This window comes from Ascaphus truei, chromosome 1 (genome assembly GCF_040206685.1).
Source record: "Ascaphus truei isolate aAscTru1 chromosome 1, aAscTru1.hap1, whole genome shotgun sequence".
In the NCBI taxonomy this organism is placed as follows: domain Eukaryota; kingdom Metazoa; phylum Chordata; class Amphibia; order Anura; family Ascaphidae; genus Ascaphus; species Ascaphus truei.
This window is the reverse complement of record NC_134483.1, coordinates 511256726-511272325: the sequence shown is the minus strand read 5'-3', so window position 1 is coordinate 511272325 and position 15600 is coordinate 511256726. Positions and strand designations below refer to the sequence as shown.

At 48.7% G+C, this 15600-nt stretch overlaps 1 protein-coding gene across 4 annotated transcripts in view; it reads right to left on the bottom strand.

The window, feature by feature from the left end:
• SLC75A1 (solute carrier family 75 member 1) overlaps positions 1-15227 on the bottom strand; it is a 59232-nt gene extending 44005 nt beyond the window's left edge. For 2 of the 4 annotated variants that reach the window (XM_075570467.1, XM_075570497.1), the window contains exons 1-5: positions 13756-13863; positions 3613-3822; positions 2732-2828; positions 1858-1961; positions 1023-1181 (exon numbers count right to left, since the gene is read on the bottom strand). In XM_075570467.1, the coding sequence (XP_075426582.1) occupies positions 1023-1181; positions 1858-1961; positions 2732-2828; positions 3613-3777 (525 nt within the window). In that variant the 5' untranslated portion in view covers positions 3778-3822; positions 13756-13863. Of the gene's footprint in view, positions 1-1022; positions 1182-1857; positions 1962-2731; positions 2829-3612; positions 3823-13755; positions 13864-14021; positions 14143-15206 lie in introns of those variants that run through there. The other 2 variants (XM_075570486.1, XM_075570475.1) reach the window with 2 other exon arrangements.
• Positions 15228-15600: the final 373 nt, after the last annotated feature.

Genomic DNA, 15600 nt, shown 5'->3' with positions numbered 1-15600 from the left:
TTACCATGCTAACCTTCAAACTGCACTTTGCTTTTTGGGCGAGCTCCATTTTAACAACCACCGGACAAAAATATATAAACGTTTAAATTTCCTGAACAAAACCTCGCGTTTTAAAAATAAAAACAGCGTTGGAAAGGGCAAGCGGCCATTTAAAAAAATGGCTCAGACAAGTGAATAGGCCCTCAAGTGCCCTACGACCAAGCGCTGCTTAGTAAATACGGTCTTTAGCCTTATAGCTATCAGGAGCACAACACAACACATTACATTACAGAGCATTCTGGCAGCCACAAGGCTAAATCTCTGGTCACTTTAACCCCTTCCATGTTGCCACTGTAGAAATGACAAGAAACACATGAAATAAGAAAGTGCCACTATATGATGATTTTGCAATGTTTGAGAAAATTCACAAAACCAAAATGACATAGATATAGACAGTGTTCGACAAACCTATACATTTGCACGCCCCGGGCGAGTGGATTTAACATCGTGGCGAGCTCCTATTGGCCCAGGCATCACATGTTTGGTACTAGGTGGCGAGTAGATTTTTTTTGTTGGGCGAGTAGATTTTTTGGTGATTTGTCGACCACTGGATATAGATATATACATACACACAACTTAAATATTTTCTTATACTTTTAATATTCAAAAGGTTGGAGGGCTGCTATATGATTTTACGACGTGTGTTATCAGGATGCAAACATTAAAAATATTGGTAATTGATATACCAACTATAATAGCGTTTTTTTTAATCAAGAGTAGGTGACAATGCTGCTCATTTGAGGCAATCTCCAATACAATACTTATTTGTGCAAAAATAAGTGTTTGATCTCTCCTTTTAATACATGTCCCGCGGCCTTACACAATGATTCGATAGCAGCCTAATAAAACCTCCCTTGATGACTTCTGAAAAGGTCGGCCCTTTTAATTAAAAATACGTAATCGTTTGACTTTCAGTAGTAATGGTTGCACCAGCTCCTTCCCACACGGGCTGTTACCGTACTGTGCATGCTGGGTATACGCACCATCCCTTTGCTGCGTGTTTTCACGGACGGCAGATCTGCAATTATAGCAGTGCACAGGCTGACGTTCCCTTTGCTTAATCCCCCAACAACGCGGGACAGGAGGAAAACCCCAAAACTCCTCGAGATTGCCCATAACGCGTAGGATGCAATTAAGCCCACCTGTCTCAGAGAAAGAGAGAGAGAGAGAGAGAGAGAGAGATACGTTAGCAAAGACTATGTCCCAACATGAGAAAGCTATATGAATTTTAAAAACATTGCCCTATTAATATGACATTATAACATCAAGACACTATCACATAACATTATTGTGCATAACACACATGTATAGATGCAGCGGCCGTTATTCGAACAAATCACGGCGCCGTTTTCGTGTGCGCTGCTATACTCCACGCGGCATGAACGTGGCCAATCGCCCCAGGCACACGTGTTTATCGCGGTTGCTTTGTTTGAATTTCATGGATTCTGTTTCTTTGTGTGCAATGAAATGAATGGATTGCAATGTGTACAGTACAGTGCTACTGTGTCAAATGCCATTTTCTGCTCTCGCGTCTAAAGGCGGTAAGGTTGGAAGAATTCCCGCGCCATGACGTGGGTATTCCGAGGTATACACCGCGTGAAGTGTTTCAATAACGGCCGCCGCATCTGTGTATATATGGAATAGCATTAATAAAAAAGAATATGGTACATGGGTTAAAAGCCTTGAATATTTATTATCTCAATCAATTACCACACACCCTAAGTCTGCAGTTAAAAATAAAGTAACACATTTTTTCATATACAATTTTTGCCACAAAAAAAAAAAAAAAGAAGGAATAATTATATGTAAACCACATACCACAGTTATCATCAAAACTCGCCTTCTTCCTAAATAATCAGAGGCTGCCCCAGTGAGTGGGGAGCAGATGAACTGCAGTAAGGAGAAGATGGAGCCAATCAGACCTGCGAAATAGTGACTATTAAACCAGATGTTTAACATATCTGCCAAAAGACGAGTGAAATCAATGCAGAAGGGAGGGCACACAGTGCAAGTCAGAGAGGTTACACAGTATACAGATGCGGTGGGTGGAAAACGAGGCAGAGCACCTGTTTATATGAGAGGAAATCATGTATAAATAAAAAAAAATTCTGAAATAAATTACAGGAAGTTTAAAGCAGCTGTCCAAGCTGCCGTTTTCTATTTAATTTTTTCCCCTCCTTTAATATGCGCATCAATACAAACCACACAATGATAAGTGATTAGCTAAGTTGCCGATCGGCGAAGATTCGACACAGGGTACTCTAAATGGCTGACAGTGCAGCAGAAGAGGACCAAAGATGCAAAGTTCTGTGGTGACGATCATGTGACCAGTCCGTCACTAGATACAATTGGTGCACTGCTAGAGAGAGGGCAGGGCTCAAAAAGGGGTGTGCCTGAGACTGTTACAGAAGAGGAAGGGGATGTGACTTTGCAAATGGTTGCTATTGAAACAAAAAAATGCTTGTTACATTAGAATACATGAATTATCATTCAGAGTTGGGGTCTTTTTTCCCTTTTTTCTTTAATGCTATAAGTATTTTCTCATAGTACAAAACTGATTTATTTAAAAAAAAAAAAAAAACCACAAGTAGGATATTGCTTGGACTGCAGCTTTAAATGGTCAGAAGACATTTTTAAAGGGCTCCACAGTTCTGAAATGTTGGATTCCACTGCTCTATACCATTATACATACCCCCAAACAAGACACTGTTATATTTCCTCTCCTGGGGAACCCCCACAGATGTTGCAAACCAGTCCACAGTGTGTTGTAATGTCTGATAAAGGTTATCCTGTATTAGGGAGAAGAACTACACGTTATCGGTTTGGAACGGTTTGCAGCCTCTCACTGGCAAAGTGTACACACCGTTCTACCTACTGGACATCACATCGGTCCTAGATAGGACGGCTTCAAGATACAAAAATAAAAAGACCCCTGTATATTTAGAGGCAATAAATGACAGGCCCTGCAAGAAAAGGTCACGTGAAACTTGGTACACTTTTCTTCCTTTGTAAATATGGGATACATGAGCTTACCAGCGTCCAATTTATAATGCGCAAAGATAAAGTTAAACACTTGGACTTCTGGATTTATTTGTATATACTCATTTATACATAAAATAGAAGTAGTGAGAACACGCCGACCATTCATCAAATCAGTCAACAGTGTTCAAGCAGCAATAATTAGCTGCAGGTTCCAAGCGTCAACCAATAGGTACAGGAAATAGCGTATGCACAGTTCCGGCTAAACAGGTACAGTTGTAGGGTACGGCAGCGGTGCGCAAACTGGGGGGCGCGGGGTTAAACCCCGCACGCTTTCCGAAGGCATTTAAATTAAGTGCCGGGGAAGCAGCGAAGGCCTCTCTAAACCGCACTTACCTGGGCTCTGGCGGCTTCTGGAGATGAAATGACGCTGCGAGGTTATGTGACATCACGTTGCCATCCCGTAAAAGTGTTGGGGGGGGGGGGCGCAGAGGGAAGGGAACAGCCAGCAGGGGGGTACAGGGTGAAAAAAAATATTGCGCTCCCCTAGGGTATGGAATGACCTTTTCTGCAGCGTGAAGTAACACTACTCACGTTTGTCTTGCCGTAGTGATCCAGTATTGATGGTAGAAGTGGCAGGATCAGAGTGAATCCTAACAGGTCAAGAAGCAGAGCCAGAAACACCACAGTGATGACTCGCTGGGATCCCTGAGCAGCAGCTGCCGCCGCTGGCTGTGTCTCTGCAGCTGGCTGCTCCATCCTCTCACCGTATCTCTTCTGAGCTCGGGCTTATCCAGTGGTACCCTGCAACACCAAGCAAAAGCTGCACTCCTGCGCTCACTTATCCAGCTGCACTCTGCAACACCAAGCAAAAGCTGCACTCCTGCGCTCACTTATCCAGCTGCACTCTGCAACACCAAGCAAAAGCTGCACTCCTGCGCTCACTTATCCAGCTGCACTCTGCAACACCAAGCAAAAGCTGCACTCCTGGGCTCCCTTATCCAGCTGCACTCTGCAACACCAAGCAAAAGCTGCACTCCTGGGCTCCCTTATCCAGCTGCACTCTGCAACACCAAGCAAAAGCTGCACTCCTGGGCTCACTTATCCAGCTGCACTCTGCAACACCAAGCAAAAGCTGCACTCCTGGGGTCACTTATCCAGCTGCACTCTGCAACACCAAGCAAAAGCTGCTCAAGTTACATAGTTCTCTTACTTCCTTCAAACACTCACCTCCCACACACCGCAGAAGCAAGGGAAAAACGCGCTGACTCACGCCTGATACCTCTGCTCTGACAGTTTGCAGGTTACACTCCCATTAAGCAACATACCCCGAGCTGCCATAGTGGGGGAAGCACTCAACCCTATTACATCTTCTGGCATAACTGTGGCCCTTGTAATTTAACCCTTTCCTCCCCGCTTATGAAGGCGCAGACCGAGTTTGGCGCTGCAAAATGTTGCCGGTCATCTGGTCGTGAAAGGGGTTAACGCGTGTGCAACAGCTCTGCAATGACTAGTACTACAGAGGGTTACTGTGCTAGTGCGGAGGGAAACACACACACGCACGCACACACACACACACTATTTTATTTACCTTTTTAAAGCAGTGGGGTTAAAATAATGTCAACTGTTAGTTGCGTAATGTTTGCAAAGATGCAAACTCTTGGTACCGGCCCACGCTGCTTTGTCGAGCAGGCTGTTATGAGCAGGCCAGTAAAGCATGCAGTGTATAAGACTTTTATAGCACAAGAAAACAAACCAAAGCAATTCCACAGCTGCAATGATCAAGGTTGAGTTATAACAACTGTTTTTGAAAATCACAAAATATGGTGGGTTTTTTTCAATATAAAATATACATAATCATTCCGGCCTCGTCTGGCCTAAAGCAGCAATACGGGTTTCAATTATTTTTTCAATGAAAAACAAAAAGTGTACTACAAGTTTTAAGCAGGGGGTCTCCGGAGCTGATCCCCATTAATTTCAGTTCCAGGGACCCCCTGCATCCAGAGATACCTCCATAGGGGGCGCCGGCATCTCTTTTCAGTTTAAATGTCCCGATCACGTGGGCCAATAGGAAGCCGCACCGGATGGTCACGGCTTCCTATTGGCTCGCGTGACGCAGGACATTTAAACGCTGCCATTATCCACGTCGCAGTATAAGAGTACGGGGGGGCCCACCTTTCGTGGGTTACACCTGACCATATAGCACTCTGCCATTTTAGGGATGCCATGTGGAAAAGCTACAAAGTAACTGGCACTACCGAGGATCTTAATAACTACAGATGTCTGAGGAATATGTGCACAAGGCAAACAAGACATGCAAAAGCACAATATTACTCTGACAATCTCCACCAGAATACATCAAACTCAGCTAACTTCTGGAAGGTTATCAACAATATATTCCAGCTATCAACAACCAAGTAATATCATTAAGGGTGATATTACTCTGACAAATCCCACTGACATTGCAAATGCATACAATGAACACACATGCATGCAGCAGATGACACAATCTTATATGCACACAGCCCTAACCTCTCCGACCTTAGACACGTACTTCAATCTGATTTTTTGCGACTTGAAAATTGGATTTACCAAAACAAATTGTTTTTAAACACTGATGAGACTGTAACAATGGTATTTGGGACCAAGGCTTTCTAATGCTTCCAATGATGAATCTACAGATCAGAACCATCTCTAATACAATCCAAGCCCCTGTTACTACTGTAGTTTTAAATATCTGGGCATATGGCTTGACTTCCATTTAACATTTGGGTTGCACATTGATACAGACATCCAAAACCTACGCCAAACTAAGTGTACTAACACATGCAGCACTTATCACCTGAGATCAGACTCCAAAAGACAGTTCATGGTCCCATGGCTCAACAAAGTATCCGGCCGCTCCTCCTTCTCTTACCGTGCACCCCAAAACTGGAACAACCTACCGGAGACTCACATCCACCACCAGTCTAAGTTTTTTCAAAACAAAAGCTGTCTCACATTTTAATCTGGTCTGGAACTGTTTGATATGCCTAAAAGATCAAATATGTTAAATTGCAATGTTTTTATATATAATGTATAACCCTATTCACTTAATGTAACTATGTATTTGTAACCATGTATTTGTCATCATAACTCTGTGTCCAGGACATACTTGAAAACGAGAGGTAACTCAATGTATTTCTTCCTGGTAAAACATTATATAAATAAATACATTCTGTTAAGGACACAGTTCGGGTACTGACAGCAGAGATACTGGTACCCCATCTCTGGAAACGTAGTCCCCAAAAGTCAAATGAACACAGTGAAGACCTCCTGCTTCAATCCCGTAATACATTTAAAAAAAAAAAATAAGTTGAACCCGTATAGCTGCTTTAAATGTTCAGTCCCGTTTGCTCATCTTCCTCGGCCTTCATTCTTAGCGGGAGAAGCCAAACATGAGAGAGGGTGGCTGCTCTCACGCCATTTCACCCGCGGGAGCACACAGCGGGTTGCAAGAACATCGGCTATGTCTGCACCTAACAACAATGCAGAATATATTGTACTGCCCATCATTTGAGAGAGGGGCAGATTAGGGATGAAAATGCCCAAAAGATTTCTATTACTACCTCGTTTAAAAAATAAATAAATTAGGTGGGTAGCATGGGGTCCCGTAGCTGAAATTCATGCGGTTCAGCTCCAGAGACCCCTGTTTCAAACCTCGGGGGGGGGGGGCGGGGGCAGTTAAAGGCGTTGGTGCTTTAACTTGCATTTCGGCGAGGGAATTATTTTCAGGGACACACCAGGAAAACATGTTTTCAGCATAAAAGCCAGGTTTCTTCGTCATAAGAGAGGGCTATCTGGTCAGTATATTATACTGTATATTTTGTTGACACTGTTTGGCGTTGGTCCCTTTGGCATACATTTGAAAAGCTGCACACCTTAAATTTGGATACAACTTTGCCAAATAGACATTTATCTTGGCAACTTGATCTACAATTTAAGCTTTTAATGCTGGGACTTGCTAAGCCCTGATAAGAGGCATCAGAGCTTGATCCGCTGTCAAATGTAAGGTCAATAGGAGCTTTCAGCCAGTTTCAAAGCGTATTGAAGAAGCTCCTTCAATCAAGGCTCTTCTTCTTGCGGCCAGTGGCTCAAATCCAGCCCGCAGTGGCTCAAATCCAGCCCGCAGTGGCTCAAATCCAGCCCGCAGTGGCTCAAATCCAGCCCGCAACGGCTCAAATCCAGGCCGCAGTGGCTCTTGGACTGTCTGCCCCAGCTAATTTCATTGCAGTTTGGTGCAATTTTACTCGCGGTTTCTGTTCCGGCCGCATGTGACAGAGAGGGAGAGCCCAACACCTGCCCCCCCCCCCCCCCACACACACACACACATTTGTACTATTTGTTGGCACTAAAATTGACGCACAGAGAAAGATTCCCATGGGACACAGTCATTTGGGTTCACATAATTATCGCGATGATTTGACAGTTACATAGTAGATGAGGCTGGGGGGGGGGGGGGGGGTGAAATATTATCCAATGATATCTAAGGGGAAAAATAAATTCCTTCCTGACTCCAGGAATTGGCAATCAACATCCTTCCCATGTATACTTATTTGGTATAACTTTTCTTTCTAAAAAGATGCCCAACCTTTTTTTTGAACATATCTATTGTATCTGCCATCACAGTCTCCATGGGTAATGAATTCCACATTGTAACTGCCCTTACTGTAAAGAAGGGGTGCTTCACTCTAGTCCTCAAGACCTCCCCCCAACAGGTCAGGTGTTAAGGATATCCCAGCTTCAGCACAGGTGGCTCTATCAGTGACTCTTTCTTCGACTAGCCTCTCCTCATAAATTAGATTTTCCATCCCCTTTATTAATTTGGTGGCTCTTCCCTCCGGTATCAACTGCACTGTAATCCCCGCTAGCTTAGTCATCACTGTGACGGTCGGGGTAAATGTGACTGCGTTTAATAAAGATCACGCCCTGCATTACCCCTACCAGTCAATAATACATCTGTATTAAGTTATGTGTGTACAGTATACAGTATCTATGTATTATGTTGTGTGTACAGTATATCTATGTATTATGGTATGTATGTACAGTATATCTATGTATTATGGTATGTATGTACAGTATATCTATGTATTATGTCAGCCTCGTTCCAGAACCTCAGGGTGTCTGTGACCTTTCCCAGTAACCGTTTTCAATTACTCCTGAGGAAACTGGGAATCCAGTGAAATGCGTAGAGTGCAACAAGATCGCAGCTGTGCAGGACGCGGTTCCCATTGCTGCTGGTTCTCTGATTCTGCATCCGGGCACCTACACCAGGACGTGCGGGAACCATCCAATCACGGACGAGAGTGGAGGGTGGAGAGACGCTGAGAGAGCCGAGGACACAAGCGGGGTGAACGCTGAGAGAGCCGAGGACACGAGCGGGGTGAACGCTGAGAGAGCCGAGGACACGAGCGGGGTGAACGCTGAGAAAGCCGAGGACACAAGCGGGGTGAACGTTGAGAGAGCCGAGGACACGAGCGGGGTGAACGCTGAGAGAGCCAAGGACACGAGCGGGGTGACCGCTGAGAGAGCCGAGGACACGAACGGAGAGACGCTGAGAGAGCCGAGGACACGAGCGGGGTGAACGCTGAGAAATCCGAGGACACGAGCGGGGTGAACGTTGAGAGAGCCGAGGACACGAGCGGGGTGAACGCTGAGAAATCCGAGGACACGAGTGGGGTGAACGTTGAGAGAGCCGAGGACACGAGCGGGGTGACCGCTGAGAGAGCCGAGGACACGAACGGAGAGACGCTGAGAGAGCCGAGGACACGAGCGGGGTGAACGCTGAGAAATCCGAGGACACGAGCGGGGTGAACGCTGAGAGAGCCAAGGACACGAGCGGGGTGAACGCTGAGAAAGCCGAGGACATGAGCGGGATGAACGCTGAGAAAGCCGAGGACACGAGCGGGGTGACCGCTGAGAAAGCCGAGGACACGAGCGGGGTGACCGCTGAGAGAGCCGAGGACACAAGCGGAGAGACGCTGAAAGAGCCGAGGACACGAGCGGGGTGAACGTTGAGAGAGCCGAGGACACGAGCGGGGTGACCGCTGAGAGAGCCGAGGACACGAGCGGGGTGACCGCTGAGAGAGCCGAGGACACGAACGGAGAGACGCTGAGAGAGCGGAGGACACGAGCGGAGAAACGCTGAGAGAGCGGAGGACACGAGCGGAGAGACGCTGAGAGAGCCGAGGACACGAGCAGAGAGACGCTGAGAGAGCCGAGGACACGAGCGGGGTGACCGCTGAGAGAGCCGAGGACACAAACGGAGAGACGCTGAGAGAGCCGAGGACACGAGCGGGGTGACCGCTGAGAGAGCTGAGGACACGAACGGAGAGACGCTGAGAGAGCGGAGGACACGAGCGGAGAGACGCTGAGAGAGCCGAGGACACGAGCGGAGAGACGCTGAGAGAGCCGAGGACACGAGCGGGGTGAACGCTGAGAAATCCGAGGACACGAGCGGGGTGAACGTTGAGAGAGCCGAGGACACGAGCGGGGTGAACGCTGAGAAATCCGAGGACACGAGCGGGGTGAACGTTGAGAGAGCCGAGGACACGAGCGGGGTGACCGCTGAGAGAGCCGAGGACACGAACGGAGAGACGCTGAGAGAGCCGAGGACACGAGCGGGGTGAACGCTGAGAAATCCGAGGACACGAGCGGGGTGAACGCTGAGAGAGCCAAGGACACGAGCGGGGTGAACGCTGAGAAAGCCGAGGACATGAGCGGGATGAACGCTGAGAAAGCCGAGGACACGAGCGGGGTGACCGCTGAGAAAGCCGAGGACACGAGCGGGGTGACCGCTGAGAGAGCCGAGGACACAAGCGGAGAGACGCTGAAAGAGCCGAGGACACGAGCGGGGTGAACGTTGAGAGAGCCGAGGACACGAGCGGGGTGACCGCTGAGAGAGCCGAGGACACGAGCGGGGTGACCGCTGAGAGAGCCGAGGACACGAACGGAGAGACGCTGAGAGAGCGGAGGACACGAGCGGAGAAACGCTGAGAGAGCGGAGGACACGAGCGGAGAGACGCTGAGAGAGCCGAGGACACGAGCAGAGAGACGCTGAGAGAGCCGAGGACACGAGCGGGGTGACCGCTGAGAGAGCCGAGGACACAAACGGAGAGACGCTGAGAGAGCCGAGGACACGAGCGGGGTGACCGCTGAGAGAGCTGAGGACACGAACGGAGAGACGCTGAGAGAGCGGAGGACACGAGCGGAGAGACGCTGAGAGAGCCGAGGACACGAGCGGAGAGACGCTGAGAGAGCCGAGGACACGAGCGGGGTGAACGCTGAGAGAGCGGAGGACACGAGCGGAGAGATGCTGAGGGTCCCGGACGGCGACTACACTTTCTCTTACTACCTGCTTGATACAGTATATCGTGACACTATGACAGGGGGAATATGTTATCCTATCACCATGTAAATTTTATATATCAGTCTGCGCTACTTGGGCTTTTTATTCTTTCTGAAAAGGTCACCACACAGCCGGATGCATTGGGCACGATGTTGCCACTGCTGGATATGCTTAAAAGAATGGATAGTATGTGAGTACACATTCTATAGGATACCAAGAATGTGATTTGTCTTTATCCGAGAGACATATTGCACTATCTGTCTTTTCATTCACGTTTGCGCTCCCCACTACTTGAACTGCGATATTTATACAGGCATACCCCGCATTAATGTACGCAATGGGACCGGAGCATGTATGTAAAGCGAAAATGTACTTAAAGTGAAGCACTACCTTTTCCCACTTATCGATGCATGTACAGTACTGCGATCGTCATATACGTGCATAACTGATGTAAATAACGCATGTGTAACAGGCTCAATAGTCTCCCCGCTTGCACACAGCTTCGGTACAGGTAGGGAGACGGTATTGCTGTTCAGGACGTGATGACAGGCGCATGCGTGAGCTGCCGTTTGCCTATTGAGCGAGATGTACTTACTCGCGAGTGTACTTAAAGTGAGTGTCCTTAAACCGGGGTATGCCTGTATATGAACACCCGCACTAAGAGACCTGGGAATGATAACATACATATGTTTTTATGCTCAGTTCCGGTGATCTTTAGGCTGCGGCCAGGCAGGGAATGGAAGCGCTGGTGCTCATGCGCTGATAGGCTGGGCGATTCGTGGCCGGCTAGGCGCGGCTCCCCTGGAGGCGCGGCCATGACATCACGGAGCTGGTTCGAACCGCTCACGTGACTCACTTGCGAGCGGCAAATTCAAATTTACTTGCTCTGAGCGCCGAGCGGGCGCAGGCTCACGCTGGCCACACATATTGCCGCAATGTGTTTCATCCCGGCCCGGCGTGCGCGCGCTCGCTCGCCTGCGCGCTCAGCACCACCCTGGACGAGACCTTATACATCCATACAACTTCATTAACCCATTATGGGATTACTATCCCAACATATTATGCGCAGGGCCGCACGGCTATTCGCACTCAGTAGGAAATAAAATGGGGAAAAAATAAACATCCCAGCCAGGAATCGAACCCTGGTCCACTCTGTTAATGGGCTGGAGCATTGGGCTGAGCTATAAGACTTTCTGATGCTTTTGTAGGGCCTGTCATGCGGGGGGGGGGGGGGAGGGGTGGCGGTGCAGCGGGGGGCCCGGCGGCTGGCCACAGCAGTTGCCGCAGAGCCCCGCTGCAGGCACCACGCCACTGCTCACGCGCGCACCAGTGAGCTGCGGGGGTGGGGCCGATGCTGGCCCGATAGGGGGGGGGGGGGGTCACAGCAGTTGACACCGGCTATGAAGCACCTGTCTCGCGATGCAGCTCCCACGCGAACCGGGTCTCCCTCCGACGCCGGCGTGCCGGAAGCTTAGCCCAGACTACTTCCGGCGCTACCACATGGAGACACCGCGATTTTTTTTGCAGCGATTTTTTATTTATTTTTAATTAACAGGCGCCCATGGGGCCAGGGACGCCAGTACCCTTCCTCCCCCGCTGTTGGCGGCCCTGATTAAGAACAATGGTGTACAGCACATATATCGTAACCCAGTTTATAATTGGTATACATCATTATGCATAAGGCCGCGTCCATGTTTAGTGCTTGCGGGCGGAGGCGCGCTTCCGCTCGGCACTGAGCCCCTACAGCCGCAATGAGAGCAATTTAAAATTTCCCCGCTTGCCGGCGCGCAGGGCCGGTCACGTGAGCGGTTCGCCGAATGAGGGCGAACCAGCTCAGTGCCGTTGTGGCCGCGCCCCCAGATGAGCGTGCACCTAGCCACAAATTGCACAGCCGAGCAGGGCGCAGCGCTCGTGTGCCAGCACGCCACGCTCCCTCCCATGCTGCAGCCTAAGGCTTAGTCCACAGAGACTGAAGCCGTGCGGAGGCGCGCTGAGGCTGAGGGAAAGCGGTGCTTTCCCTGGCCTTAGAGTGCGCGCCGTCCGTGGGCGTGTGTGAGGGCGGGCCAGTGACGTCACAGAGCTGGTTCGCCCTCATTGGGCGAACCGCTCACGTGACCGGCCCTGCGCTCCGGCAAGCTAAGAAACTAAAGATTTCTTAAGACACGCTTCCACAGGCGTGCGGATGCGTGCGCGAGCCCCTGCTAAAGCCACTCTCATTGCGGCTGCAGGGGCTCAGTGCCGAGCAGCAGCGCGCCTCAGCACGGGTCAGCGCCTAAGCGATGACCATGCCCGAGGCCTAAGGACTCGGGCATGGTGCCTCGGGTCGTGCTCCTGCTCTGCCTCGCCTGCAGAAGCTGGTGCTTTTTTGTGGCCTGACAGGTGAGGCAGTGAGCGCGCTTTGGGGGCAGGGCGAAGGCATGGCGGAGGTGGGGCTAGTCCCTCATCCCCATTGGATGTTTGCTGTCACGTGACCGCTCCTCCGCTCCCCTCAGCGCATATATTTAAACTTGCCTGTCACCTGCATTTCCACACGCCTCCGCACGCATGCGGAAGTGGCTCCTAAGGCTGCGGTCCCACTAACTACTACAGCGCACGTCTATGCGATCAAGCCCCGCCCACCCAGTTCCTCCGGTCCCAGTCCCTACCTTGTCGCGCACCTTTCCCCAGCGGTGCGCGACAGGTTTTCAGGCAGGCAGGGGAGTTTGAGATTGGCATTTGCGACGGAGGCGTGGCCACGCCCTGGCCGGCGGTTCAGCCAATGAGGGCGAACCAGCCGCGGGACGTCATGGAGACGCCCCCGCAAACCTACCGCCACGCCCCCTCCCGTCGCAAACGTTCTCTCTCCCCTCAGAACGCAGATCGCGGTCTAGCGCTGTGCATGCGCCGCCCCCCCGCCGGGCTCGTGTCACAGTGCTGACTGGGGACTCAGCCTAAAGCCGCCCTGATTACAGATGCAGGGGGTATAGAATGTCAATAGGGGAGTGTTCTGTCTACTTTCTATGCCTTTATTCACTACAAAAGCATCAGAAAGTCTTATAGCTCAGTGGTTATGCTCCAGCCCATTAACAGAGTGGAACAGGGTTCAATTCCTGGCTTGGATGTTTATTTTTTTTTCCATTTGATTTCCTACTGAGTGCGAATAGCCGTGCGGCTATTTGCACTCAACTGTGAATATCCACTGACGGTGTCACATTTTGGCTAAAAAGTCATCAATCACCCCAATTAAACCCCTTCCATAAACCACCACCATCAGTACACCCTGGTCCCAGGAGGCAGTGCCCCTGTAATCTCTCTGCAGCGTGATGCTTGTCTCCTCCCTGCAGATCACACCCTGCAGTCCATGCTCTTACCCTTCTCTCTTTCACATCTCAGCTGAGCTCCCTGAAAACTTCCAGGAACCACCTTCCCCTTCCTCCAGCTCTCCTCCGCCCGTTTTACTTTCAATGTTTTAATTCCCCTCCCCCTTTCTTTACCTCCCCGCCTCCTCTCTCGACCTCTTTCATTTTTCCCTCTTCACTTCCCTCTTCTTTTTTTTTAAATGACCCTTCCCACTCTCTTTCCTACTTGGATGCTGTTTTCCTCCCTCTCTCCTGCTGCGCCCCCTCCTTGTCCTTACCCTTCTCTTCTTCCTGCAGGGACTCACACAGGTCTGTGATCAGGATGTCACACACACAGCCCTCCTCCTCCTCCCCTTACACAGCCCTCCGCCTACTTATCTGCATCATGTTGCATCCTCTGTTGTTCTGCTGAAATTCTCCTTTACCTTAAGATCTAGTCAGTGCATGCAGCAAAAAAAGGGGAAGTCTTTTTCTTCTTTTAAACATTTATCCTTTTGCATTTTCTTTATTTTCCACTTTGAGTTAAATGTATATACTGTTGTAAAAGTAATTGTATCTTTATTCTGTCTTATGTGTGTATATATATGTGTATATATAGATATAGATAGATAGATAGATAGATAGATAGATAGATAGATAGATAGATAGATAGATAGATAGATAGATACTATATGTATATATATGTATATATATATATATATATATATATACACACACACACACACACACTAATGTAAATACAACTGTATGCTCATCTGCATGTCTTAGGCAGGTCTGCAACCCCGCCTTTCACCATTATCACCCAGCACACAGCACTTCCACTGCAGCAAGGGATTCTGGGGATTGACATGCAAATGAGCACACAGTGCCACTTTTTGCTTCAAAAAACATTTTTAACATGCTTCCCTATAGGCTTAAGCTTGCTGCATGGTCATAGCTTTGAGCACAGCCAGGGTTAGGGTGCATAGCCAGAAAACCCACCCACAGACAGCTTTTTTTTTTTTTTTCATACATATTATTAATTTGCATAATTAACGGTTCATATGTTAACAACCAGTAACTATCCCTTTACAAAAGGTAACAAACAAAAAAACATCACTACACATTTCTTATATTGCCAAGACAAAAAAACAACACAGCGTAAAAAATTTTTTCCCATTTCATACTAAGTAACTTTCAAAAGGAAACACAAAAACAACCACCTGAAACATTACATTTGATACTTTCTGTATTTCCCTGTCTTTAAGGATTCTTTCTACTTGCTCTAACATACCCCGTGCCTTTGCATTGCTCTGTGCGATGCCCTTTTTAAATTCATAAAAATTCTCTAATGTAGCGAAACCAAGTCCTTTCCTATACTTCCTCATATGCTCTGTTTCCACTGCTCTTTCTCTCTGTCCCTGATACCCTTTACTTTCCCTATTCTCTCCACTTCCACTCTCACTCCTACTTTCCCCCATTACCTTATGTTCAGATGCTTTCACCTCCCCTCCTGAGTCCTCCTTGTTCTTTGGTTCTTTCTTACCAACAACTGTCCTCTTCCCTACTTCTCCTTCACTCTCACTTCTGCTTACTTTCTCCCTCTTTTCTGTATCTATCTCAACCACTTTCTCCTTACTATCTCCCGCTGAATTTGCCTCTTTTGCCTGTGCAATCCCTTTTTGGCCTGCCTTTTCTTCACTTTCATTCCCACTTACTCCACTTACACTTCTCTGTTTTTTAGTTCCCTCCACGTTTATCTGACTTTGTGAGGACGAGCTATTGCTCTCACTTCTCTCCTTCTCCCTCACCTCTCCCCTAGCCTCTTTTATTTTAACCCACTGCACATGCTCCTTTTTTAGTTCTTCATATTGCTCT